The sequence below is a fragment of the Charadrius vociferus genome, unplaced genomic scaffold, assembly GCF_000708025.1.
Source record: "Charadrius vociferus isolate BGI_N301 unplaced genomic scaffold, ASM70802v2 scaffold56, whole genome shotgun sequence".
Classification (NCBI taxonomy): domain Eukaryota; kingdom Metazoa; phylum Chordata; class Aves; order Charadriiformes; family Charadriidae; genus Charadrius; species Charadrius vociferus.
In genome coordinates, this window is record NW_009649057.1 from 3223923 (window position 1) to 3249380 (window position 25458).

The window sequence follows — 25458 nt, forward strand, 5'->3', positions numbered from 1 at the left end:
GACAGGTTCTGATGGAGCTGGCAGGTCCTGCTGCCCCCCACCCACAGCCCTCGCTGACCTGTGTCTCCCTGCCTTCAGGATGGTGAAGGCATCTTATATGAGCAGCTGGGGCCATGGTCATCCCTGGTGTCCCCCCACAGCAGACACCAGTGCGCAGGATGTGTCCTGGGGAGGGGTCTTAGCAGCCAAGAGTCAGGTCAGTCTTCCACTCCTGGCTCTGCGATCTCAGCCGTTGGCTGTGCGAGGGGTGGCCAAAGCCCTGTAACTGGCTTTGCAAAGCTCCAGTGCGGAGGGGATAACCGGCCCCTCGGGACAGTCCCGCAGCCACAGGAGGTCACTGTTACTCCAGGAGGGAGCAGCCAAGCTGGAGGTCACCCTTCCCTGGGGCTGGGCTCTTCTCCCTCCTGCAAGAACTTCGGTGTTAATCCTATGGAGATTGATTTCCCGCTTTCTCGGTTCGCTGCTGCCCCCTGCTCTCCTCTGTAGCCCTCTAACCCCAGTCTCAAATCCAAAAAATGACAGACCTGCTTGAAGTCACTTGTTAGCACTGAGCCTGCACTTGATTAAGATGCCTGGAGTGAGCCAGCGGGCAGCAGCTGTGGGTGGGATGCAGAGGGCTGCAGGTCGGGAAGCAGTCCTAGCACATGGAGGTGTGACCACCAGCAGTGATGCCTCAGTCCCTTCCCAGATCCATGGGCAAAAAAGCCCCCGTGCTTCTTCTAGCATCCAAGTCCCTTATGGGGACTGTCCCTCCTTGTCTGTTGATCTCGTTCCTGCTTTCCTGTCTGTCAGCCCTCCTGGTTCTTCCATGCAGCCATGCCTGACTTCCATACCTCGGTTCCTCTCTCCTTCCAGTTCTTTTCCCCAAACTCCTTTCTCATGCTATTTTCTTGTCCTGCATCCTTTCCCCACCCATACCTGCTCTTCCTGCTGCACAGTTCTTGTGTAGACATTGACCTGCCATTATCAGCATCTCCAAGGCAGTGCTGGGATGAGGCATTACGGGTACAGAGAGAGCAGTGGAAAAATTGATTTCCTTCAGGCAAGAAAGATGTGTTCCCCAGCAGAAGCCTGCAAGAAGGCAGAAGGGAAGGAGTAACAGCGAAAGCAAGCAGAGCGCAGCAGGATCTGGGGGATCTCCGTGGATGCTGCTCACCACTAGCTCCCCTTCCTAGCCCTGCGCCCACGTGGCAATGCCACCCTGTCTCTCTGGCCCTGGCTGTCCCCTCCTCTTCCTCCTCACCTGTCCCTCCAGCCCTGCCGGGCTCGCTTGGGGCACCTCCTTGTCCTGTGGAACTGGTGGCTGTGTTTCCCCAGCAGCAGCAGCCCCCTTCCCTGCCTCCCCTGGCTCGCGCGGAGGGCTGGCCCCATCAGCTGCAGCTGGAGGACAGCCCGCATTGTGCTTTCAACTGAGGCGCTGGGAAGACCAGCAAACAAACAAAAGCAATCAAACGAGAGAAGCCCCGGTCGTCTTCCAGAGGGCTGCGTTGGAGGCATCCCTCCTCCTCCTTCTCCCTCCGCCTGCTCAGCCAGAGGTGGAGGAGCACCCCCGGGAGCCGGTGTGTGCAGGGGTGCTGCGTGTGAGCCTGCTGCCCTTCGCCCCACGGCGCTCTCGCTCAGCGGTGATGGGGTTAGAGGTGGTGGGGTGAGGAATTTGGGTGGCTGCAGGATGGAGGATGCTGCCGGAGCAGGTGCTAAGGGGACACTGGGAGCTGGCAACGAGCAGCGCGTGCCAGAACAGGTCGCCTTGCTCCGTGCCCAGTGGCAGATCCTGGGGGGGGGGACAGGTGGGTGCTCGCTGTCCTGTCTGACCCCCAGCATGCAGCTGGACTGGGTCTCGTTAGTTTGGCTGCGGGCTTCTCTTGATGGCAGACCCTCTCATCCCCCCCATCCCTGCAGCCCAACCAACGCCACCCCCACCCTTGCCACAGCAGGACACAGGGAGGGCTTTTTGCCTTCCCTGTCCCTCCTTCTCCTTCCTGGCCATTCCCATTCCCTCAGCATCAATCCCTTGTTTTGCATCAAGCTCCATTTCCTTTCCCCTTCTTGCTCGCTTCTTAAACCTTCATCTGATCCGCTGTCCTCCTCCCTCCATCACTTCCTCCCCAGCTTGCTTCTCTCCATCAACCTCTCTCCTGCAGGATATTTATTTCTCTCCCTCTCCTCCCACTGCTGCACTTTGGCCTCGCGTGGGCAGGGACGAGTCCCAGTGCCCGTAATCTATCGCTGCCGGAGGGGCTCACTGCCACCGGGACGCTAACCTCACTTCTCGGCACTGGAGGTTTTGGTGGGTGGCCTGGGCTGGGAAGGCTGTGCCCATCTCTGGAGGAGCTGGAGCTGATGGTAGCCATGCCCATGCCCTAGTGAGGACGGTTCGGTGCGGGGTTAGCGCAGCCTGTGTGAGAACGTGTCCCCATGCCTCTGGTGGCATCGTGAGCTCAGGGATGAAGGATGCCCCCAGGGGCAGGAGCATTGCCTTCCCCTGTGAGTGGGGAGAGAGGGTGACCGCATAAGGGGAAGGGGTCTAGGGGTGGTGGGAAGCTGCCACCTCCGTGGGGGCATCACCCTGTCACCGAGACCCAGCGGTGTGCCCTGGTCCCCTGCAAGCGTGCTGGAAAGCCACCAGCTTGGACCGCTTCCTCACTCCGCACCCCAGGAGAGGCTCCCAAAGGGCAGGTGCTGTCAGGAACATCTCATGTACGGGCTGGATGATGAAATGTCCTTTTTCAGCATCAAGCAGGAGGCCTGGGGGGGTGTGCCAGGCACTAGCAGAGCGGTGTTTGCCTGTGGCATAAACAGGATTTGCAGATGCATGGGCTGAGCCAAGTCCTGCACCTCTGAGCACAGCATCCACAGCTGAGCGCTCCCCTGCCCGATTTTCCCCTTTCGTGGGGATAATGCTCAATCGATACAGCAAATGCTGACCTTACAGGAACTGCAGGCAGATCCCAATTCCCCTGTAGTATTAAAAAAATAATAATTGTAAACAATGAAGATCTTTCTCTTTGCACGTATGTCCATGTAGATAATTATATATGTGTACAGAGAGAAAACAAGGTCATTAATTAGCTGGATACTAACAGCTGTAAAGTTTGAAAGTTTTCCCGTGTAAGCCTAGCAGCAGAGATGAGGCAAGACACAGGTAAAGACATTTTACCCACTTCAGTATGTGTAGTTTTTTTAGTAGGTTTGTCTTTTCATCTGCCTCAGGGCAGTGAGTTACGCACTTTTAAAAATTTACAACTACCACACAGTACGTGCCCATGTTCTCGGTTGCTGATGACCTTGCCAGACTCTTATGTGCTGGGGTTTAAGTTTCCATGCTGGGTGACTGCCTTGGGCTGATTTGCGATTTTTCTATGCGTGCATGTTTGATTTCAGCTAAAACTGACCATTTCCAAGAGGGAGATTAGGTGAAAATATATTGCTTTGCCCACATGATATAAATTGGAGAACTCTTTATTTCCATGTCATTGGGAATGGCTGTTTTCTTCTCGCTTTGAAGCAAGGGCATGAAATTTAGAAGGGCTCCAGGAGTCAAGTTTTAGCCTTTTGCTGCCCAGGGAGCATTTGTTCAGAGGCATTTGTGCTGTGAGCTGAAGGAAACTCTCAGCTGTGTGTGATCGGTCGGGGTTTGGTCTCTGTCTCCCCAGTCCTGCTCAAGCATCGCCCCCGCTCCCAGCAGCGGGGAGGAACGGTGTATCGGGGCACTGCCAGTTACTGATGGCCCTTCTTTTCCTCCTTGTGTGCAATGAAAACTTCCCACGTTGAGCCCCTGCTAGAAGGTGCTTCTGGTTTCCTCCTGTGGTTTAATGGTGTTGGTCAGAGAACTTGCACGGTCACTGGTAGCTGCAGCCTGGCTGGGGACTTGGGCAGCTCTAGGGTGGGAAAGGAGCTTTGCAGGGTCAAGGAGATGTGTTTGAAAGTCAAAGCACCTTTTGAATGTGCTTGGACTTTGTTGAATGGCTTTTTCATAGCTGTTATGGCTGATGTGGCTGTGGGTGGAAGGTTTCACAGAGGAAGAACTGCTTGCTGGAACAGGAGCAATGCTGAATCCTCTCTCCACTGGTCCCAGTCAGCTGGTGAGATTAAACTGGTCTGAGTGGGTTTATAGTGCCATTGCTGTTATAGCTCCATTGCTTTTAAGTCAAAATGCTCACAACATGAGTTCAAGAAATGTAGAGACAGAGCTGTGACCTTGGCGGTGACTCCTTTGGATGTCTCTGGAACCTGTTTCATTGATGCCGTCTGCCCACATCTCTCTTCTGCTCCACTTGTGCTCTGCAGCAGTGCAGACACCAGGGCGGTCCCTCCGTTGCTGTATCCAGATGAAGCTGGAGGAGATTCTCCACTGCAGGACTGTGGAAGAAACCTCCGCCAGTGTCAGTGGCTGACCAGGCCCAACAGCAAAGAGCTTCTATCCATTGTGGGGCTTTCTGCAGGCAAAATGCCCCCGACGCCTCAAGGGCAGGATGCTGTTGAGTGCATGTGATGGGAGAGAAGAGAGACGTGGTGACCCTGGTTGGTTTCCCTCGAGTGAACATCCTGCAGCCAAAGGAGAGGAGAGCTGCACATCACCCCAGCGAGAGTGCCAGGCGGTGGTGGCCTTTCTCCTCCACCATCAACACATTCCTGCCTGCCCTCACCCCATGGGATGGGCAACGTACTTTTTGCTGCCTAGCATAGCCCTGGAGTCCACCAAGAGGCATGGGCTGAGAGAGCGAGACCCCGAGTTCTGCAAACCTCCACGTCCCCTGGCTGGGCTGCAGGAAGGTGAGCCAGGCAGCTAACGCTGAGAGGCACTGGGAGGAGCGGGGATGCCCTGCTTCCCCCATCTCTCCCACTGCCAGCACCGGCCCAGGGAGTGGCACTGAGACCTGGAAGATTTGGTGCATCCAGGAGCACCTTTGGCAGGGATGCACATGTGCATGGCTGGAGCCACAGGGCAGCCATGGCCAGCGGTGGGGAGGAAAGGTGCAGGCACGTTTGGCAGCGTTGGTCCCTCCTGGTTGTGGTCTGTTCTTTTCCCCCCCAAAAAAACCCCAAATAAACACAGAGCGGCTCCCACAGAGCAGCTTGGCCAGCTGCAGAAGTGCTTAGAAGGTGGTGTGGGGAGGGGGGTGCAGGGAAGGGGGGCAGGAGAGATCAATCTCGCTCCTGGTGGGAAATGGACTCCAAGCCCTGTTGTTTGTATTTAAGGAGACAAATAGACGTGGAGCCGGGATTTTTAGAAGACCCTTAGGGCCATGATTTAATTCAAAAATTGAGTAATCTCAGCATTTGCCTCCAGCCGCAGCCTCCTCGCAGCACACAGGACCCAGCCCGCGGTGCGGAGCCTGGCCGGGGGGCACGTCCCCACGCTGCTGTCCCCGTTGGGCTCGGCAGGAGCCCGGCGCCTGGCTGGGACCCTGGCAGGGTTCTCGGTGACATCTGCTTCACTGCCTGTTCATGGACCACAGTGTGCTTGTGCCCGCAGCGCCTGCGTGCCGGGGGCCTGCAGAGCCCCTGCTGGGTCACCCGCTGGGATGGCAGCTCCAGAGGTTGGAGCAAAAGTCCCCATCGCTCCTTCCCACCCCCCACCTGCGAGCAGCTGGGGACCCCAAGGAGCCATCTCTTGCTGCGCAGAGCACAGCCACCACTGACCGTGTCAGTGTCCCCAGGGTGGCAGTGGCGTTGGCCAAAGCACTGGGAGTGAGGAGCAAGGGAGCTGCAGGCAGCAAGCGTCCGAGCTCGTGTCCCAGGGGAACGCTGCACCGGCTCCAGCATCTGCCCAAGCCTGGCCAGATGGGCAGTTGAGTTATCACGGACCAGAAGGCAAGCAGGGGCAAGGAGAGGGGAAAGCGCCTCTTTCATCTGTCCCATCCTCCTTCCTTCAGACTACTTAGTCTCAGCTCACTCCAAGGATGTGCCGATGATGATGGAGCACATGTCCGTCCTCCCTTTGGAATGAGATATCTGCTCGCACTGATGATGGCAAAGTGGCGGTGGTTGTTTCAGCAGCAGCTGCACGAACTGGTGTTGCTTTTCCTCCTGGTGCAGCTGATCTCCGTGCCCTTGCTGCTCGCCTGCTCCAATGGCTGTATTCCAGTAGAATTGCAAAGTGTAGCTGGTTTTGGTGTATTCTGTTGGTGGTTCTTCTTCAGGTCTTGGGGTCAATGTTGTCTTGCACTTGCTGTTTGTAAGACAAAGTGTGATGGAGCCGTGCCCTGCCTGTGTACTTAGAGCCCTTCTGTGCATTTATACCAACCCTGAATTACCAGCATGGGTCATCTGAAGGGCCCACAATGGGGTGAAGTGTGACCATCATTCCTCCACCGCTGCCTGTCCATCAGGGCAGTGGGGAGACCACCCTTGTTTAAGCAGAGTGGGCTTGCCATTGCGGTTCTCCAGCACCTGGGCAAGGAGCTGGAGTATCCAAGAGTATTGCTGCTGCTGAGACCCCCCCACTTTGGTGTTGACATTGCCCTTGAAGGTCAGAGCAGATGGAAAAGGGCACACCTGAGAAATCTGGTACCCCGGGAGCTCAGCGCTGTTGCCCCAAGACCTTGTGCTCCCACAGCAGGAGATTGCCCTGCCGGGCATCATCTGGGCTCTGATGCTGGCTTTGGAATCACGACTGTGCCTTGGAGAGGAGCCCTTGAGCTCCATTGGGTAAACATTGTGTGGCCATCCCGCTTCAGCCCATAGGGAAGCAAATCTCCCTAAGTGGAGACCAGAGACGTGCCTGGAGATCAGCCCTACGCTTGAGCAGGACTAGGAGAAAAGTACACCTGAGGAGGAGGGATAGAGGAGATGAGGCAGAGGCTGGAGAAGTCACACTGGGACTCATTTCTTAGGGAAGAGTTTGGCCGTACCCCTTGAATCCCATTCAGGAGGGCAGATCTCCGGGCCCTTCCCGTCACCCCGGACCCCAGGGCTGAGTCTCCTGATGTCTTCTGCCCATCTGGGGTGGCGGGAGGAGGCTGAGGATGCTATGGGAACAGGGCAAGAGGCGTCCCCGAGGCCATGGGCTCGCTTTGGCCCTCCTGGGGCATAGAGCACCAGACAGCAGAGCTACTGGAGGACAATGATCCTCCCTGCACACACGCGGCTTCCCCGAAGCAGCCCCTGAAGGCGTGAAGAGCCGATGCCAGGGATTTCTTTTTCCACCGCCAAAGCTGAAAGGGAGCCAGGGTGAATGAGGACAGTGTTTGTATTGTTGAGGTGAGGTTTTTTTGTTTTGGTCTGGGGGGCGGGTTGGTTTTTTTTTTTTCTAATTTGTTTTCGCTTTGTTTTAATATCAGCTAATTGGCCCTTGTCCTCCTCCTGGTGTACTTGAGCATCCTGCTGCAGCTCTAGCCCACATCCGACTTGCGTTACCCGGGGAAGAATAGCCGCATTGTAACCGCCCCCATCGGGCTATAATGGGGAGCTTTGTAGCCGAGGTGTGAAAGCGGAGCCGGCTCCCCGGGACGGGACTCTCGCTGCAGCGCGAAGGCTTTTATTTCCCCTGCTGCCAGGTTTTACTGTGTCCTCTGCTGCTCCCTGGGATCCCATAAATAACAGAAAGGAGGATGCTGCCCACCCTGGGTCCCTTCCAGCACCCTGACCTTTCCGGTAAACCACTGATGTGCCTTCCCGGGATGAAGTGCTGGTGATCCTGCTCCCCGGGGACAGGCAGCCGGAGGCAGGGAGGGTGTGAGCAGCACAAGATGAGATCACCTGCCAACAGCAGTAGGGAAACTTCATCCTCCTTTGCTGTGAACCTGGAGCAGACTTTCAGACGCGAACTGCATGATCCTGGAAAGAGTCTCTGGCCTGGGAAATCCTTAGTTTTCCTCCTCTTTTTTTTTTTTTCTTCCTTTTTTTTTTTTCTTTCTTTTTTTTCTTTCCCTCCTCCCAGAGATGTCTAGACCAAGGAGCAGCGTTTATCTCCTGTGAACAGCGCTGAGCATTGCTGTAAGGGCATGGAAGGCTTTTCCTCCCGCCACCCCTATCATCATGGTAGCATCCCCTTCAGGCTGTGAAATCCCTGCTCGAGCCTGCATCCCATAGTCTTCTTTCCCTTAATGAACAGTCAGTATTGCTGTTGTTATCTACAGACTGCTTGGAGCACGGCAGCGTCCGGCAGCTCCTGTCAGTGTCCGGTTGTGTCAGGCACTGTGTGGGGTGGCATCGCTGGGGGACTGGATTTGCTGGTCAGCAGAACAGGGCAGCGCCTCGCCAGGCAGCCCTCTGCCTCCTCCGCTGGCACCTGGGGAAGGTGGCGGTGGTGGTGCGGGCACCATCTCCATCCTGCAAAAAGGAAGGGACTTAATGTCTCTCTTGGCTGCTGTGTCCCTGGACATGGGGCCGAGCCTGTCCACCGGCCTGCTCCTGCTCTTCTTCTCTTCCTTCTACATTTAGAAGAAGAAAAACAAGCAAAGACCAGGGAAACTAGCGCAGAGCCCAAAGTTTACTAAATTGCCAGCTTTTAGGTCATCTCTGATCTCTCCATGATGCCTGATGTCTGTGTCCAGCCTCCATGATCATTTATGGTTATTTTTTCATTTCGCTGTATTTCCTTTTTAATTTTTCCAGAAACTGAGGTGTGCATACCCACCACAAAGAAACCTAGACTCAAAGAAACAACTGAGCCAGATTGTCATATCCCTGTCAGCCATGGAGAAGACCAGATGTTCAAACACACATGAGCACCCAACACATGCCCTTTCCCGTACACCATCTGGAAACACCAGGCCCCGTGGTGTGTGCTGAGTCCTGCAAATGCTGACCTGAAAGGTTCCTTCATGTCCTATAACTTACCTCTCCAGGGACGTTAACAGAAAACCCACGGTCAGAAATAACTTAATGCTTCTCCCTCCATCAGCCAGGTCTAACAGAGGACAAAGGAAATGTTCTTCTATATTCTGTTGCAGAGCGTCTAAGCTATAAAACGGGGCCAAATGGCCTCCCCCTGAGCACAAATAACAACAGGAGAAAGATCCATATGCAATCGAGTGTAGGATAAATGTGCTTAGCTGATCATTCGTTTCCCTAATATTTTTTTTTATGAATAGGCTTAACTTATGGTAAGATGGGACTTTATGGTCCTGTAAGTCTTGCTCATGTCAAAACAAATGAACTAGCCATCCTATGGGGGAACTATCAATCCAATATATGTGTGTGTATGGGTGTGGGGAGTCAGACCTATTATACCTTTAAGAGCAAATTAGATGCTGTTCCTATGATTCATAATGCTATATATCTAATGGCATGACTCGTCATCTAGAAAATAAACGTTTCGAGCCAGTTTCTCATCTCATAAATTTCCCCTCTGGCACTGAAGGACATAAACTAAATGGGCTGACTCACAGGGAAACAATACAATTTGGATACTTTTAAATGAAAGATAAAGTTGCCTTAGGGCACAGAGGGGCGTTGAGATCCGGGGGAGTGGTTGACGAGCGCAGGATGGTGCGTCGGGGGCTGCTCTGCCATCCCCAGCAGGCAGGGCTGCTCCTGGGAAGCCCATCACACTTCCAGAGCCTCTTGGGTTTTCCCAGCTCGGTAGCTTGGCATGACCACCATGGTGTAGCATCTGATGTGGAGACGGTCATGGTTGAGATGGTCTTCTTGTTGTACATGCTGTCTCCTGGCAGGGAGGAGAGTGTTTGCTGCACGTTTCCAAGCATGGCAGCAGGGAAGGACAGGAGATACGGAGGTGCCCCCACCAAGGCTGGAGGGGAAGGTTGTCCTTCACCACCGCAGACCAGGGAGGTCCCTGTGCCTTCCCATCTGCAGCTCTCCTGAAGGCTGCAGCTGCCCATGGGATGGCTCTCAGCACCTTTGCAGTATCCTTTGTCCATTGTTCTTGGTCTTCCTGTGCCGTTGGGCTCCTGGTTTAGGTGGCAGCTGCCATTCCCCTGGGTTTGTGTGAGCAGTCCCGTCGCTCCTGAGCAATGCTGTCAGAAGAAGACAAGGAAGGAGAGGTTTTCATGTGGTTGCCGCCTGTGGAGGAGCACATGCCTTTGGGGCTGGGCCAGTTAAAGCCATCGCCTTTGCGTGGGAAGGCAGCTTCCACCACTGAGCTCTACCAGGGCCTGAGAGCAGCCTCTGCCACCACAGCCAGAGCCTGCAGCAGGCTGGGGGAGGTGAGGGGAGGAGGGTTGGGCTCCGTGAACTACAACAAAAGCCGTACCTGGCTTCAGGGCTGGGAGGACCACAAGAGTCTTCAAAGCTCGCTGAGACCCTCTGTTTGTCGTGAAGTTTCTGAGGAGCAAGTGCATGTCCACAGGGAGCAGGCTGGTGTCCCCACGGAGGATGTAGAGCCTCCGAAAGTGATGGCGAACACCTTTGCATGGGGAACTTTATCCCTTCTTTCTGCACGATCTTACCCATTTCACCCCCATCAGTTCGCTCTTGCCGCTTCCCCAACCATCAACACGCGCTCCCCGTGTGCTGATGGGAAAATCCTGGAAACCACTGGCTAGAAATCCCGCTGGAAAGCGAGGGAAGGGGAGTCCTGGCTGCCCCACCACCCCAGCCCAGCCCCAGTGTCAGCCGCCTGCTGGAAATTGGACGGAGGCAGCAGCCGTGCACCGAGTAACCCGGTTAGTGCGCGTAGGTGCGCTTGCCTTAATGAGTGCAATTGAAGGACGCATCGATTAGCTAACCTCGTTTGCGTGAAGGTTGACACAAGGCAGATGACAGCTGGGTACCTGCAGGATCTAATTAAAACATGTGCAAGGCTGGGCAGGCAGAGCAGAGGGGATTGCTCATCCAGCCTCGCACTTACCATCGGAAAAAAGAAAATAGAAGGAAAGAATTGACTATTGGATTTGGCTAAAGGGCACAGATGGGGCGAGTGGGATTTCTTCCCTGGGTTGGGGATGTGCAGGGAGGAGCTGGGGTAGGGGCCAGGGAGGGAGCGTGCAGAGCGGCACGGGTCAGGGCTGGGGACAGGGTGACAGCGGAGCGGTGCCATCGATGTGACGGTACAGCTCTGCCAGGGATCACCCAGCATCTGTCTTCGCCCACAGGGCATGTCTGTGCACACACGCACCCACAACGTACGTATTTATCCTGCTTCCGAGGGAAGCACACGCTTCCCCATCCACCTACGTGCATCGCTTTCTGGGTCTATCCTCCACAGACCCGCCGCTCTCTACAGAAGTGTATCTGCACCCATTTATCCATGTGTCGGGTAAACTCCTCTCTGTCTTCCCTGCTCTCCAATTACTTTGAGATGTCCTTTCCAGCCTAGTGCTTCAATTACATTCTAAAGAAGAAAATAAAGTAACGTCACATTTTCTCTCTTTCACATGTTTTTTCCTTCCTTTTTTTTTTTTTCCCCTCTTCTGGAACAGTCCCATTTTGTAAATGCCTGGAAGCAGAAAAGGTTTCAGACATGAGAGCCTCGAGGCGCCTCGTTAAAGGTGCTGGGGGTGTTCGGGAGAGCGACAAAACCCCGGACAATGGGAGCCCTGACGTCAGGCTCTATTTATACCTCCTCTTTTCAGAAACCTCCCCGGGATGGCGCTTTTCATAGAGTTTTCTACTAAATGCCGCAGCCGCTGGAGCCGTCCCTGTCCTCTTCCAAGGGCGCAGTTTTATCTTTAAGGCGTAACCTGGCGGCGCGGGCGGTAGCGGTATCGCCGGGGCCAGGCATCCGCAGGCGGCTTTGAATGGGCGGAATGGTGCTGCTGGGAGCTGGGCTGCGCGGAGGCTGGCAGCGAGGCTGCTCTGCGTGGATGAGGACCTGTGAAGGCGTTTCGGCCCCGAAATGTGCCTTTTTAAAAGGTCAACAGCATTACAAAGAGGTTTGTTTAAGTGGGTGAAATTTTGGTGTTACGATTATTGTGGCAGGGCGTTGTGGCTTCCCAGTGTCGGGTTGAGCGTCGGCTGTGTGTGTGTGCAGGGAGAGATGCTTTCTTCCAAGCTGAAGGTTTAATTAGGCACGACAGGCAAAGGTAGCAGGAGAAATCACCGTGAAATCTGAACTACAGCAGAGTACGGAGCGAGGGATGCCCCGTCCTGCAGTGTGGGGACCGACAGCGAGTGCCCCAAAGCTGCGGGATGAGCACCGGGAAGAGAGCGCGGAGTTAGATCTGGAGGACTTTGGGAATTCAGTCAGTGTGTTTCAGCCTCAGCCCCCAGCAGACGGACAGCTGTTATTCTGGGCATCCATTGGCATCATTAGGAGCTGTCGGGAGGGCTCCTGGTCAGGCTGGGGACAGCCTGCGGAGGGGAGACTGCCCAGCTCGGGAACACCCTGCAAGTATTTTGCAGGATTTTATTTTTTCCTTCCAGATACTGCTGGTTTGTTTGTGAGTGTTCCTTATGCGAGCGGATGAAGCAGCAGTTTGCTTGCAGGAGGGCAGCTTGTATAAATAACAAACCCATGAGAAGGTTGGCAGTGGTCTGTGTTGTTGGGGGTGCAGGAAGGAATTTATTCTTAGTGGGGGCACACGCAGCCATGGGATGGGCTCATGGAAGAGTTTCACTGTGCCCAGCTGCAGTGTAACGGTGCCCTACGTCTGATCTCCAGAGTCACAAACGGGCTGTCGTTTGTGTTCCCTCGGGCAGCTCAGTCCTCCGTCACAGGAGATCCCCTCTCTTTGAGGCCTTGTGCAGACGCTCCCCATCCCCACACCAAAAGTGGCACCAGGGGATGAACCAGCATCGCTCGATACACGGGAGCTAAAGCACAGGGAGGTGAAGGGACTTGCCCAGGGCCACGCAGAGAGGCAGTGGCAGGGCTGGGGGGTATCCCCTTGTGCCTCCCGTTCCCCGAGCGCTGTGCACAGACACCCCTGATGCTCAGCACCGCGCGGCGGAGCCACCGGCTGGATCTCACCGAGTCTTTAGCACACGTGTTCACGCTTTTTGTTCTCCCGTCAGGCTTTCAAGGGAGCCCTGATGAGCTCATACTGGTGCTCGGGGAAAGGCGACGTTATCGAAGACTGGTGCAGGTGTGACCTCAACGCCTTTGATGAGAATGGACTCCCGAACTGCAGCCCTCTCCCTCCGCCTGTGTACGTATCGGTGTGAGCCCGTCCCGTGGGTCACGGTCCCCCAGCACCAGCCCCTTTCCCGCAGGCTTGGCCCACGGGCACCTCCTTCCTCTCGCCTTCCAGCCCCGGGGCCGCAGTCCGGTGCTCCTCACCACGTGACTGATGCCTGTAGGATATCCTGGCTCCGGCTGTGGCCCTGGAAGGTTTCCTTATAGATTTTCATCACCTGATTAGCAGGGCTTGTAGAATGGGATTTCAAATGCTGAAAGAAATGGAATTACAGTGCAATTCATTGTGGCTTGTCAGAGCAAGAGCAAATCGGGAGCAAACTGATGGGAAATTAGCTGAGAAAGCAGGAAGACTGGCTCCAGCGATCCACAAGGAGCACAACACCTTCTTAGCGAGCCAATATCCTCAGAGGGGATTCATTTCCCATCCTGAGTTCAACACACACACTCGTATGTTTGGAGCCGGACTCTCCGTAGCCATGTACGTTGCATTGTCGTTTACCGCGGTGCAAAGAGCAGCAGACGCCTTTTGCGCTAGCGCGGCCAGGAGCACAAAGCTGCTCTGCCGTCGCCCCTGCTCACGTGGTCCCTGATCCGGGCAGGAGCTCCTGCACAGCTGCCCTGCTTTGGCTTTTGCTCCCACCCGCCAGAGGTTTGCTCATTTGCAGCTGGGTAAATTCACAGCCACACCTGCCCCTTCTCACCCTCCCTCCATCCCTCCCGCCCTCCCTCCCCTTTGCTCGCTGGCGGCGCGGACCGGACCCTCCCCTCCTGCAGGCTCAGCCCTGCTGGGTTGCACAAAGGTTAAGCTGGAGCCTCCCCTTCTCTCTTGCTCCTGGGCAGCCGGTCCCCAGTTTCCCCCAGGGCTGCCGAAGTTCGGTAGTTCTCCCAAGAGATGGAGGTTCCTTTAGAAGAGATATTCGGGGTCGCGTGGTTGCGGTCGCACCACCTAGGCTTTTCCAGGAGCAGGGGGAGGAAAGAACACATGTTGCGTAGGCTGTGCCCAACTGAACTTCAACTGGAAGTTCTTCTGTGCTCACCTATGCACTTTCCCCTTGTGCCCCCTGTCCTGGAGGGTCTGCGCATGAGTGTGAGCCCTGCCAGGAGCTGGGCTGCCTGGAGAGGTGGACTCCTCCCCAGAAAGCGAGCTGATGTCTTACACGGTTTCTTTCCTGTCTCCTGCCCAGCCTGCGGCTCTCCCCCAACGTGGAGCCCTCCAGCACCGTGGTGTCTCTGGAGTGGCTGGACGTACAGCCCGCCATTGGGACCAAGGTGTCTGACTACGTCCTGCAGCACAAGAAGGTGGATGAGTACACGGACACGGACCTCTACACAGGTGGGTGCAGCTGCGTGGGCAAGTTCCTCTCAGTGCAGGGGTGCCTGGCGCTGCATCCTGCGCCCTGCCCGGCTGGGGACCGCTGCTTTTGTGGAGAACAGCGCATAGAGCCCCAGTGTTATGTGAGATATCAAACCCCCTCCCTTCAGGAGAGGCTTCTGAAGGCTTCTGGGGACATGGCTATTTGAGGGGAAGGGGAAATACGAAAACGCAGCACGGCGGAAGGAAATGATTTGTCCTTTTTAGGTAGGAAAGCTGTGAGTTGGAGTTTCTGAGTGAAGCGACTATTTGATCTGATCGATCTCAAGTGCTACAGGATGGTGGGTGTGGGAGGAAGGTCAGCCCTCAACAACTCAAGGGCTTTACTGCTCTGTTCCAGCGAGTACTGCATTGCGTGCCAGCCTTTGAAAGGATACTTTAAGTTGCCTTGCACACCTATTGAAGTAACTTAAAGCCTGAAATATTTAGAAGGATCATTTAAGCAGCACAAAACATCTCCCCGGGAACCTGTAAGTTCCCTGAGTTGGAGTTTGGTTCCCAGCTCAGGCTTGGACTGAGCGCTCTGTGCATTGGAAAGGCTTTGTCAGCGATGCAAGCCGTGCTCCAGGAGCTGCTGGGCAAGGTGGAGGGGTGTGAAGGATGGGGTTTGATTTGGGTGAATCAATGATGTATTTCGGTATTAGACTTGAGACCTTGAGTGTTGCTACTGCTGCATGGAAAGCCAGGCAAAACCTCCTGCTGCTCTTTGCTCAAGGATTTTGGCTGTTGTTTGTTAAAGAAGGTCATGTGACATGTCAGGGGCAGCCAGTGTTGTTGACCAAAGCAGAGATTTACCTTTGTGTGAAGGACTCCTTCCCCCAGACCTTGGCAGTACTGAATTTTTTGGAGCAAGAAGGCTCAGCAATAGTTACCGCTTTGGGTCATTAAGAACCTCATTTGTTGTAAGGTGGAGCCTGGGCAGCTTCTGCGAGTTGTGCGTGTCCAGGCTGCCTGCGAGGGCAAGGGACCAGACCGAACATGGGGACGTGGCTGGCATCGGAGGGGGGAACCTTGCTGCGCTCCTGCAGACTTGCGGGGGCTTCCCGGGTGTTTCCCTGCTGGAAAGGCAATCTCGGGAAGATCATTCAGAGCAGGATCCGCGGTTGCGCGCACACAGTCCTTAGGTCTTGGTCGGAAGCTTTCTCTGCTTGGTGTGGTGGCTTTTTTCTTCTTCTCACTAATTTTGTGAGACCCTCTGGGCCAAGCTCTCTGCTGCCACAGAGCAAACTGCTCCAGCTCACAGCCACAGGGAAGCGTTCACCCTCCCTGTTCATCTCAGGCCCGTCTGTTCTGCTCCTGCAGCCTCTCTTACCACCGTATCCAAAATTTTCGTGCTGTAAGAGCTGGACTTTTCCTGCTGGAGAGAGCCAGAGCCCCACGTCCTGGGGGGGCCTGGCTGTTTGTGGAGACCCCCACAAGAACGAGCTCTGGTTCCTGGCTCACACACCAGTCCTGTCCCGCAGGAGCTTTCTCCTACACCTTGCCAGCATCCACGTCCAGAGCCGCCCAATGTGGCCATGGCCCCTGGGTTATGTTTCTAGTTTCCCGGCATGGAAGAAGGCTTGCTCTTTATCTTGGAGGGGCACCCTCCAGTAACGGAGAAAGAAAACAAGCCACCAAAGGAGGGGCTTTGTTTTGGATGGGGATTCCAGATTGCTCACACATCGGTCAGGTGAGGCCAGACTGGGGAAACGGGGGGTTTCTCCTTTGAAGTGGCTGGATCTTTGCCTGGCAGCCAGAGTAGGAAATACAGATTATTATTATTATTTTCCTTTTATGACTGCCATGTGTTTGACAGGCGATTGAATTCATTGTGGGGCGCTGCCCTCCCCTCTCCCTGCTCTGGGGGACCATTTGGGACAGAATGACCCCATTAACAATTAAAGAGAAAAGCCAATGCTAAATCTCTCCTTTTTTTTCTATGTTGTTTATAACGAAACAACATTCCTGCCTTCATTCCTTTCTTACCCTCCAGGCCCCTAATGCCAGATGACTTGATTCTTGCAAATACCTTGCGGAGGTTTGCAGAGATGCTGACTGCTACATCTCTTAATGGCTTTGCTTGGTACCGTGCTTCACCTGGCCAAAAAATCCTGCCACGGGTATCCCCTCACTACCACCCAGCCGTCCTGCTGCACCACATCTCCATCGCATCTGAGCAGCATCCGCAAAAAAAATAAGTCAATCGCAGGAGAAGGAAGCCTTGGGAGGGGGTGTGGGATATGAAATTTGGATGGCTTTTGATGGATGTTGGCAGATCTTCCTTCCCCATGAGTCCCATGGCTGCGGGCAGGTAGGAGCGGGTTGCTCCCATTGCTGGGAGGTGCACCACGGGTGTCTGCAGAGGGTGGCAGCGCTGGGCTGGGAGGAACCTGCAAGGTTTGACGGCTCTTGAGGCTGCTGCCATTCATCCCTTGGATCTCTTGAGTTTAAATGTGTTGGCTATTTGTTCTTGTATGGGTTTTTTATTTGCTTTCTTGTAGTTGTAGTCATTTCTTGTTTGGATTCTTGGCATTGGCTGGGGCTAGTGCTGAACCAACCTGCTCTTCAGCCCCATGGCAAGCTAGATGGTGCCTGGCCCCTGCCTAACCTGTCTTCTGCCTTCCTCCTGCCCCCCAAAAGCTTCCAGTCTCTCACCCTTGCAAAACTCCTTGGCCTCCCCCTTGCTTTGCAACAGGAAGATGTAGCCTTTCCCTTGAGGCAGAAAATATTTGCTCCTCTTCTTCTTGGAGCAGTGTCAGGAGGGAGTTTTGGGGCTGGTCTAAGGCGCATCGCTGCTGCTCCCTGCCGCGCTCCGTGCGGGGCGGCGATGCTGCGGGATGGGGCAGAAGGAGCCGGCAGCTCGCTCAGGTCGGCTGCCCCTGGCTGTATGTGCATTTTTAAGAGGCATATTACTGGTGCTTAGAAAAACACAGCCCTCGGACCATCTGAGGCCAATAGGAGGTGAACTTGTGTGCGAAACAAACCACGCTTTCAACACCAGCGCGTGGGGAGCGAGCGGCGCTCCGCTCGGGAGCCAGCGGAGAAGACGGAGAGCAATTACATCCCAAACTGTTTATTAAAACTTGTGAAATTACTCATAACTCCATGTGTGTGATGGCTTTGTAGTTGAGTGATGCTCTTTGTTTGAACATGGGGCTCTCGAAGAGGGCGCGAGCGCGCGTGTGTGTGCGCGGCCGAGCCCGCCAGCGCATTATGTCATGGACGAAGCAGGCGCTGCACTTGAGAGAGAGAGAGGGAGAAATGTGTTTTACAGGGTGAGGTACAAACTGAAATGGCTGTGAACATCTGGAACTGATATTAGGCTTGGAAAATGTTTTCTGTCACTCCAACACTCCTCTGGAGGAAGGTTTCTGAAGTTAAGAAGCTCCAAAGGGGATGAGGGGGAGGGACGAGGGGATAATATGACCGCAGTGCAAAGTGCTTTTTATGTCTCAGTTCTGGTTGGTGTAGCCAGGCTGTGTCCCTGCCTGTGCTGGACGGGGGACCTGGGGTAATGCTGATGCTCGTTGTGGTGACCCTGGCTTAGAAGGTCCCCTGGATGAACTGAGCCCCACCACTCGGATGGCCCTGCCTGGGGAGTGCTGCATCCTTCAGCCCGCGATGGGTAGAAGGATAGAAGAAGCCGTGCCCTAGTTTTAGGTTTGGGACCCAAGAAGCTGAGGTGGGAGACAGCATCTGAAAGATGAAGAGTGAAATCCTCAGGTGGGGTTAGGCAGACCTGTTCCTGGTTTAACACCACCTGGACCTTCTCCGGGGCCCACCTGGGAGGTCGGACCCACCTCGGGGCTGGCGCAGGTTGGGGCAGCTGCTGTGAGCGTGCAAAATGCAAGGTTTAAAAATAAAATAGTGCTTCGAATGTGTTTGTAGCACACAGACAGCAGGCCTGGGGACAGCTGGGGGAGGACAAGAAGCTGGGCTCTCGCTGTGTGGTGGACTGGGGTCCGTGGGCTTGGCAGGGGTCTGTGTCGCTCCTGGGGTGGTGGCCATGTCGCTGCTGTGGTGCTTTGTAGCTCTGGGAGCTCCTGTGTCCCCTTCTCAATGTTCCTCTCCTTGGTGCGGTTTTCTTCCCCTCCTGCCCTCATCTGTTTGCTGCCGGGTCTCCGACCACACGTCTATTGGGCAGAGGCTGGTGGGGCTCCCCACCAGGATCAACCCCGGGGGCCACAGGGTGGTGCCGAGGTCGTGCCGTGCCTCTGGGCCCGGCTCTCTGGGGGCGACTCGATCGGTGGCCACCATGCACCTGTGTAGGGGAGGGCCAGGAGGCCTGTGGAGCTGGTGGTTTCGGCGTGTGAGCCACAGGAGGATCTCAAAGCACTTTGCTGTTCGTAAGTCAGACCCTTCCTCCCACAGGTCATGCCAGGGGCTCTCCCCTGCTGTGCAGGTGGAGGAAAAAAAACCAAGACACAGATAAAATGTCTTTAAAATGTTTTCCCTGAGGTCGCAAGTGCCGGGCAGTGCGTTAACCTCAGCATGAGACCCTCATCGTCGAACAGAAGTCGCCTCCAAGAGCAGAGGGGGGTGCAAGTCCTGCATCCCCCCAGCTTCGTGCCCCGTGCCCGCTCCTTTGTCAGGAGCCACGTGCTGACCACCGGACCGCGCTGCACCTCCTGGTTATTCCCCACCACCAAGGTGGACAGCCCTGTACCCCTCTGCAAAGCACACGTCATAGTGGTGCTCCTTGAGCGTGAAGCCACCTCCTCCTGCTTGTGCTCCAGTGGCAAGTGGGTAGAACTGGGAAGATGCGGGGAAACAAAGCGGCGCTTGCTGTCACTGTGGTTGAGGGTGACCGTGAGCGCGAACATGACATTTCCACAATGCGCTGCTTGCTCTGTGTCGCTGCCAGCAGATCACGAAAGGTGGATTACGTGGCTCCACCTCTCTGCCAGCCCATCGTCTTCTGCCCTGTTCTGCATAGGCTCTTACGCTGTGGTTTCCCCTCTCTTCTCTGTGGTACCTCTTCTACCACTCGGTGTGCGTCGACAGCTGCGTTAATGTACTCGGGGATATTGTGGGGTATTAGTTGGAAAAAGTATACAGCAAAAAATGTATGATGCACTTTTATTTTTTATTTTTTATTTTATACAGCAGTGGTGCTGTCAGTCGCGAGGTGCTGTGTGCCAGAAGGACAGGTGAGGTCTGAGCAGGGACTCCCAAGCCTTATTATTTCTCACGTCATCAAGGGACCCTGGCTGCTCCTGGGTCTCTTTGGCTGGGCAGTGCTCACGGTCGTAAGAAGAGGCAGCCCTCATCCAGAACAGCCTGTAATCCTTGAAGAAAGGAGACCAGAAACACAGCCTGCTGACTGAGCTTGTTGGGGATCACGTAGACCTCAGAGCAGGAGAATCGGGTTTTGGCAGCTTGGTCAGAGTGCTCTAGTATACTAGGAGCCCTCTGTACACGGGACTGTGGTGTGAAGAGCTGGCAGGTGAGCTGCGGAATGTGTCTGGAGAAAAGACTGGTCAGAGCGATGTACAGAAGTTGAGGGTATGGTTATATAAAACGTGTGCACGTCATCGTGCCGGCGTTACAGGCTCCTCTGGAGCAATGCTGGCTGTTCCGCAGAGGTGTCTCTGAATACGCATCGTGTCTATAAAAGAACGCGAAAGAGGTCAAACCAGAAGGCTGTGTTTTGTACACTTGCAAGTAGTGCTCCGAATTGAGGCTTGAGAGTATCTTATTTATAACTTAACTCTGTTCTGTAGAGCATCGCTCTGACGTGTCTGGATGGCTGAGGCTGTGTAGAGATAGCTATGGCAACCATCACTTCCAGTACACCCTCTTGTGTGCAAGCTGTGCTGCTACTGTCATGTGAAAACCAGTGATAGGCTGGAAGAAGAGGAGAAAAAACTATCTGGCCAGAACAAATACTGTGCCTGTCAGTGAGGAGTCTGCAATCTTCGTACAACCGGGTTGCACTCCTATTACATGCCTGAAAATCATCTTTAGAGTCCTGACTTCCAAACAGGCTGGGCACCAGAGAGACTAATAGGACTTGATACTGCCCTTAGAAAGCTGTAGGAGCTTCAGGTCCAGCCAGGAGCTGGGTGATACCTGAACATCCAGAGTTTTAATTCATGCCAGTGAAGCATGGAGGATGTTAAAGCACGAGTGTTTAAACCAGTTGTTAAAGATGCTAATGATCTCGGGCATGGGTGATGGTATTGACTACCTCTGTAAAGCCCCGTGGAGGCAAAGCTCTCTTTATAGAGACCGCTATGGCACCTTTGTTAACTTAGGTACCATTTTTGTAGGTGATTTTTGATGTGTAGGTTGGTCCAGGGGATGTAGGCTCTGCAGCTGGTGGATCACAAACGGAGACTTGGAAAAGAGACCACAGTCTCTGATGGTTTCGGGAGAGCAGTTCTTCTGTTCTCCCTGTCTGTGATACCAAACCACTGGTCTCAGCACAGCAATGCTGGTGGTCAGGAAGGTTAGTGCTCAGCCTGGGAGCGATAGGCAGCTCTCTCAGGGGGCATCTGTGTGTTTGACTTGTGTTCAAAAGAGGTCCCTGAACATCGCCAAAGTAGAGGATGGGGGTCAGGAGCTGGTGACCCACCATTGCCAGTCTTAAACACAGTCCTTGGTTGTCCCTACCTGCTCAGGTGATCTGCCTGGTGGATCTCAGCTGGTTTCTCAGTGTTTGGCTGATCACAACCACCACTTGGTGAGGAGTGGCTCGCTTACTTGATGGGGATGGAAAAGCAGAGCTTCATCAGTGAATGCCTGTGTGCCGGGAGCCCGGGCAGGGCAGGGCTGCTGCCTCTCCTGTAACCAGCGCACGGGTAAAGATGTTTTCAAGACTCAGAGTACCCTTCCTGAGTGCTGAATCCGCTTCACTTGTTAGCAAAAGGAAGGATGATTCAAAAAGGAGCCTTTGAAGAGAAGGTCAAGTTTTTGGAAGCTGCTTCCTGGGATGTGTTGTGTAATAGCACCAAGCAAGTGCTTAATTTTGGCCATTACGTTCACTGATTTCTCTCCCACTGGGACAGCTGTAGTTATTTCCACCTACCAGTGTCATTTTTGTATCCTGGAAAGCAGAAGGGAGGTGGAGGGTTCTCAGCTCTCAATTAGGATTGAGTCAGTTGCTAAAATATTTCATTAATTCACATTTCCATATGGTTGTTCCAGATTTTTGGTTGCTTTGTTGTTGTGTGTTTTTTTTTTTTTTTATCTGCCCAGACACCTTTTAGACAGAACCGGGTGTTATCTTTGCTTTCTCCCAGATCACTTCATAGGTGGAGAGCTGGGATTGTCTGCCGGTTCCTCGCTGACTGCAGAGGACGGAGCAGCCTGGATGGTGCCACAAGTATGTCACGCACTTTGAGAGCGGAGTGTTTGCCAAGGGCTCTGTGCTGTCTGCTCCGAGCTACCTCTCCCTCAAGGCACAGGACAGCTGTAGATGCTCCCTTCTAGCTGAGAAGGCTCTGAACTTCTTACACGGCAGTTAATGAGGCCGATCGTGAAGGTTTTTTTACTGGTCTGTAATTTTATCCTCTAGGATTAAGTTTCTCCTGATCTGGAAAAGTCAAGGCCACAAATCCATCTTGTCAGAAAGCATCAAAAGCGAAGGCTGCTAACACAGTCAGACGGATCGTGGCGTGCGAGTGCAGTTCAGTGGAACCTTTTCATAGGAGCCTTTATTGACTAGACAGGCTCTTCTAATCAATAAATTGTGGCTGGAATTTGGAGGGAAGCTCAGTCTGTGCTTGCAAAGCTGGCGCTTGGCAATGCAGCCCTGAGCTACTTGGAAAATTTAGGCTGTTGGGGCATGCGTGGGTGCAACACAACCCTGCTCTGGGAGGAGACTATGGCACGCTTGCTGAGCAAAAACCACAGGTCTTCCCTTAGGATGGGCTCTGAGTGACGCCCAGGCTGGGATTCCCTGCCAGGTTAGGACCTTTTCTGGAGATTTTGCATGTTCCTCTCATTCTAGCCAAAGCATGAGATGAGATCCTGAGCGGGATGGGGAATCTGCTTTCCACTCCTCTGGCTGCTGTTGAGGTTTCCCATGCGTTCAGCTTTGTCAGGTGGCTGAAATACAATCCAAAAAGTTAGACAGTGTCCCTCCACGCTTCTCTGGAAGCAAGTAAGGATAGGAAAGGGATCCAAGGAGGCACAAAGGCTGCCTTGGGACAGCCTATTCTGTCCTGTTTGAAACCTCTCAACCCCAGTGCAGGAGGTACTGTGGGGACGTTGCAGGCGTTCTGGGCTGCGATCCTGCCCGTTGCCTGCTCTGCCCTCCAGCATCGAGGCTGCGCTAACCCACACCGTTCCCCCGGCGCATCTGCGTTAGATGGCACATGGTGGTACCAGCCCTTTGTCCCTGCATCTCCCAAGCTGGGCTGCGTACGCTGCGTGTCCTGAGGACCATCGTCCCTTGCCTCCATGCTCACCAGGACGATGGGGGCTCCTCTTGTTGGGCAGCGGCTCAAGGTGGGGCACGTCGTCTCTTCCCCGCGTTGCTTTGGGGTGAGGGAATTAAGCTAAAATGGAGAGGGGTTTAACCTCGAGTCAGGGGATTTGCCAATTAAAATAGCTGCTCCTCCTGCAGGTTTCAAATGATACCAGAGCAGGGGGAGACCCTCCCCATCTCCCCCGTGACCCCTTCCCAGTTTGTTCAGCTTGCTAGGGATTGAGACCTGGCTCTTAGGAGGGAGGGGGCAGCTGGGTCTATGTTACATTTCATGCTGTTTAGATAGGATAAACCTTTCCTCCCTGTAATTGGGTGATTGGACTTGTGAGCTTTCTCAGATATTAATCTGGAGACCCTAGAGGGGGTCAGATTAGGTTATGGAGACATAATAGGAAATACTGCTGTGGCTAGTTTGGGTTATGGGGGATAGAGGGGATATTCCGCAGCGTTCTCCTGCTGGGTTCCCACTGATGGGACCTGCGTGGTGAGGTCAAGGAGCGGTCTTAGCTCAGCATCAGGTTGACTTGGTCTTTGCTGGGAGCGACTGTGTCTGAACTCTTTCCACCCCTGTAATCCTGCTTTTCCAGAGAACCAGATCATGACCTCCCTTTTGCCAGAGGGAGGGGTGGGTGGCGCTGACCTGCCACTGGGGCTTGTTTGCAGAGGAGAGAACATCTTTTCTCAAATGGGCGTCGTGTCTCCAGGAACCCTGGGATAGAAAACGCTTCATCTTCTGAACTGGTGTCGTTTGGACCAAGCAGGATCTCTCTTCTTGCTAGCACGTGTCATGCCAATTGTGGGGAAGGGGTTGATGCATCCCAGAGGGGATCTTTTTAGCAGTGACCATTTAAGTGCATGCTTTCAGCGGTCCCATGTGAGAGATGTGTTTGAGGAAGGATGTCATGTTGGTCCAGTCAGAGCTAGTGAGGTGAGCTTGTCCTGTGGCCAAATGAGTGTTTCAGAGCTGTGCTGATTAGGGACGCTGTGCTGAAGCAGCATCCCAAGGGGTATTGGAGAAGGGGAGCCACTGCGTTTATGGTGGAGACCTGTTTGGTGTGTGGGTTAATACCTTCTCCCGTTCCTGCGTGCTGTGTCCAGGAGCAGCTCTGCAGCGCTACTGGACAGGAGTTCTGCTGATACAAGCCTGGCTCCAGGCACCGGTCTGCAGCACTCCTCGTTTCTTTTTATTAACAGTGAGATGACAGATAGGGGATGGTCATTAATTTAATAAAGGAAGTTTCTGATTGTGACTACAGAAGCAAGGTCCTGAGGTTTTTTGTGGTCTGATGACTCATGCTGATGAAATAGGGTGACACTGGGATAGGAAATACCTCACTGGAGCCCAGAGCCTGGGAATGGCTGCATAGCAGCCCAGCTCCTACAGTCATTCTGCCATCCTTGGCTGGGCTGTCCTTAGGTCTGGCCTCTCCAATATGAGCATTACCCCCACTCAGAAAACCTGCATTTCACCTGCAGAGAGACCCATGGTCCTATGCAGCCAGGTCGATTTGCTGGTGTTGATGAGGCTCACTCTTTGTTTCCCTGGCGCTGTCCCTGAGCATACACCTGGGGTGACAGCGGAGTCAGGGGTGTTGGCTGAGGGACCCCGCTCTCCGTCTGCCCCTCTGTGGCACACTCACCTGTGTGCACACTCATAAGGACACTGAGGGCAGGAGCACGGGTGCTGGCGGCATGGCTGTGCTGAGAGAGGACAGCGGGTGCAATCACAGACGATACTTTCCTTTACCCTGTGCTGTCATCTGTGGAAATTGATAAATCTCACCGACTTCATTGTGCGGCCTGGGAAATAGAGGCACTCAGCAGTAACGGCCAAAAATTGTGCGTGGACTCTAAATCCAGAAGAGCCAGTTAAGAGCAAGTGGTCTAAATTAATGTACAGTTAATATTTACTGTGATGTCTTCTCTCAAGCCTCAAAAGTTCACACTTGGCTTCAGATTATTCTCAGATCTCAATTTCCAGTTCCTCTAGACAACCTCGGTGTCATCTTTGTAGATGGAGAGAGCGTCAAACCCCAGCGAAGGTGCCCGTCCTGCCAGGGGCCGTGGCGGGCAGGAGCAATGGCTAAAAGAAGTCATCAGGTCTCCTCCATCCTGGAGCACAGCTCAAGCAGATGGGGAACGGCCAACTCATCTGGGTGTCCTGGGGCACACTGGACCCTGCTGGGACAACATGCAGTGGCCATGGGGACTATTCCCCCTCGGCATCCTGACTTCACCGGTGGTCCTCCCGCAGCCCTGTGGTTCATGGAGCTTCTTCTGCCACATGCGACCAGGATAGTTTCTGGCAGCGCAGCCATGTCTCGGCACCCTGTTTTCTGGGGACAAAGGCATAAGTTGTCTCCTTAATTAAGCTAAAGAACTTTCTTTGAGAGCTCCTAGGCCCTTTCCAGTCCTCAAGAATAAGCTCAGAGAAGCAGCAATAGGTGCTTAAAATTGGGCGCTGGGGCCCCTAGACATGGAGAGAGGCTGCGCCTTCCCCTGCCGGCGGGGCTGGGAGGACTTTTGGCGCCTGCTCTGCCTGGCCCCGGCTCCCAACCTCCCTGCTCCCTCCTGTCCCGAAAGCGGGCGGCTGAGGAGAGGCATGCCGGGGCTTGTTGGGAACGGGGCTGGAGAAGGGAGCGTGTGAGCTGGAGAGGCGGGCGGGGATGGGGGGGGGGGGTGGGG

At 54.4% G+C, this 25458-nt stretch overlaps 1 protein-coding gene across 1 annotated transcript in view; it reads left to right on the plus strand.

Annotated features, from left to right (window-relative positions):
- Positions 1–25458, plus strand: part of ASTN2 (astrotactin 2) — a 321046-nt gene that overhangs the window by 213775 nt on the left and 81813 nt on the right. The window contains exons 18-19 of the mRNA XM_009888090.1: positions 12862–12995; positions 14170–14318. Of these exons, the coding sequence (XP_009886392.1) occupies positions 12862–12995; positions 14170–14318 (283 nt within the window). The remainder of the gene's footprint in view (positions 1–12861; positions 12996–14169; positions 14319–25458) is intronic.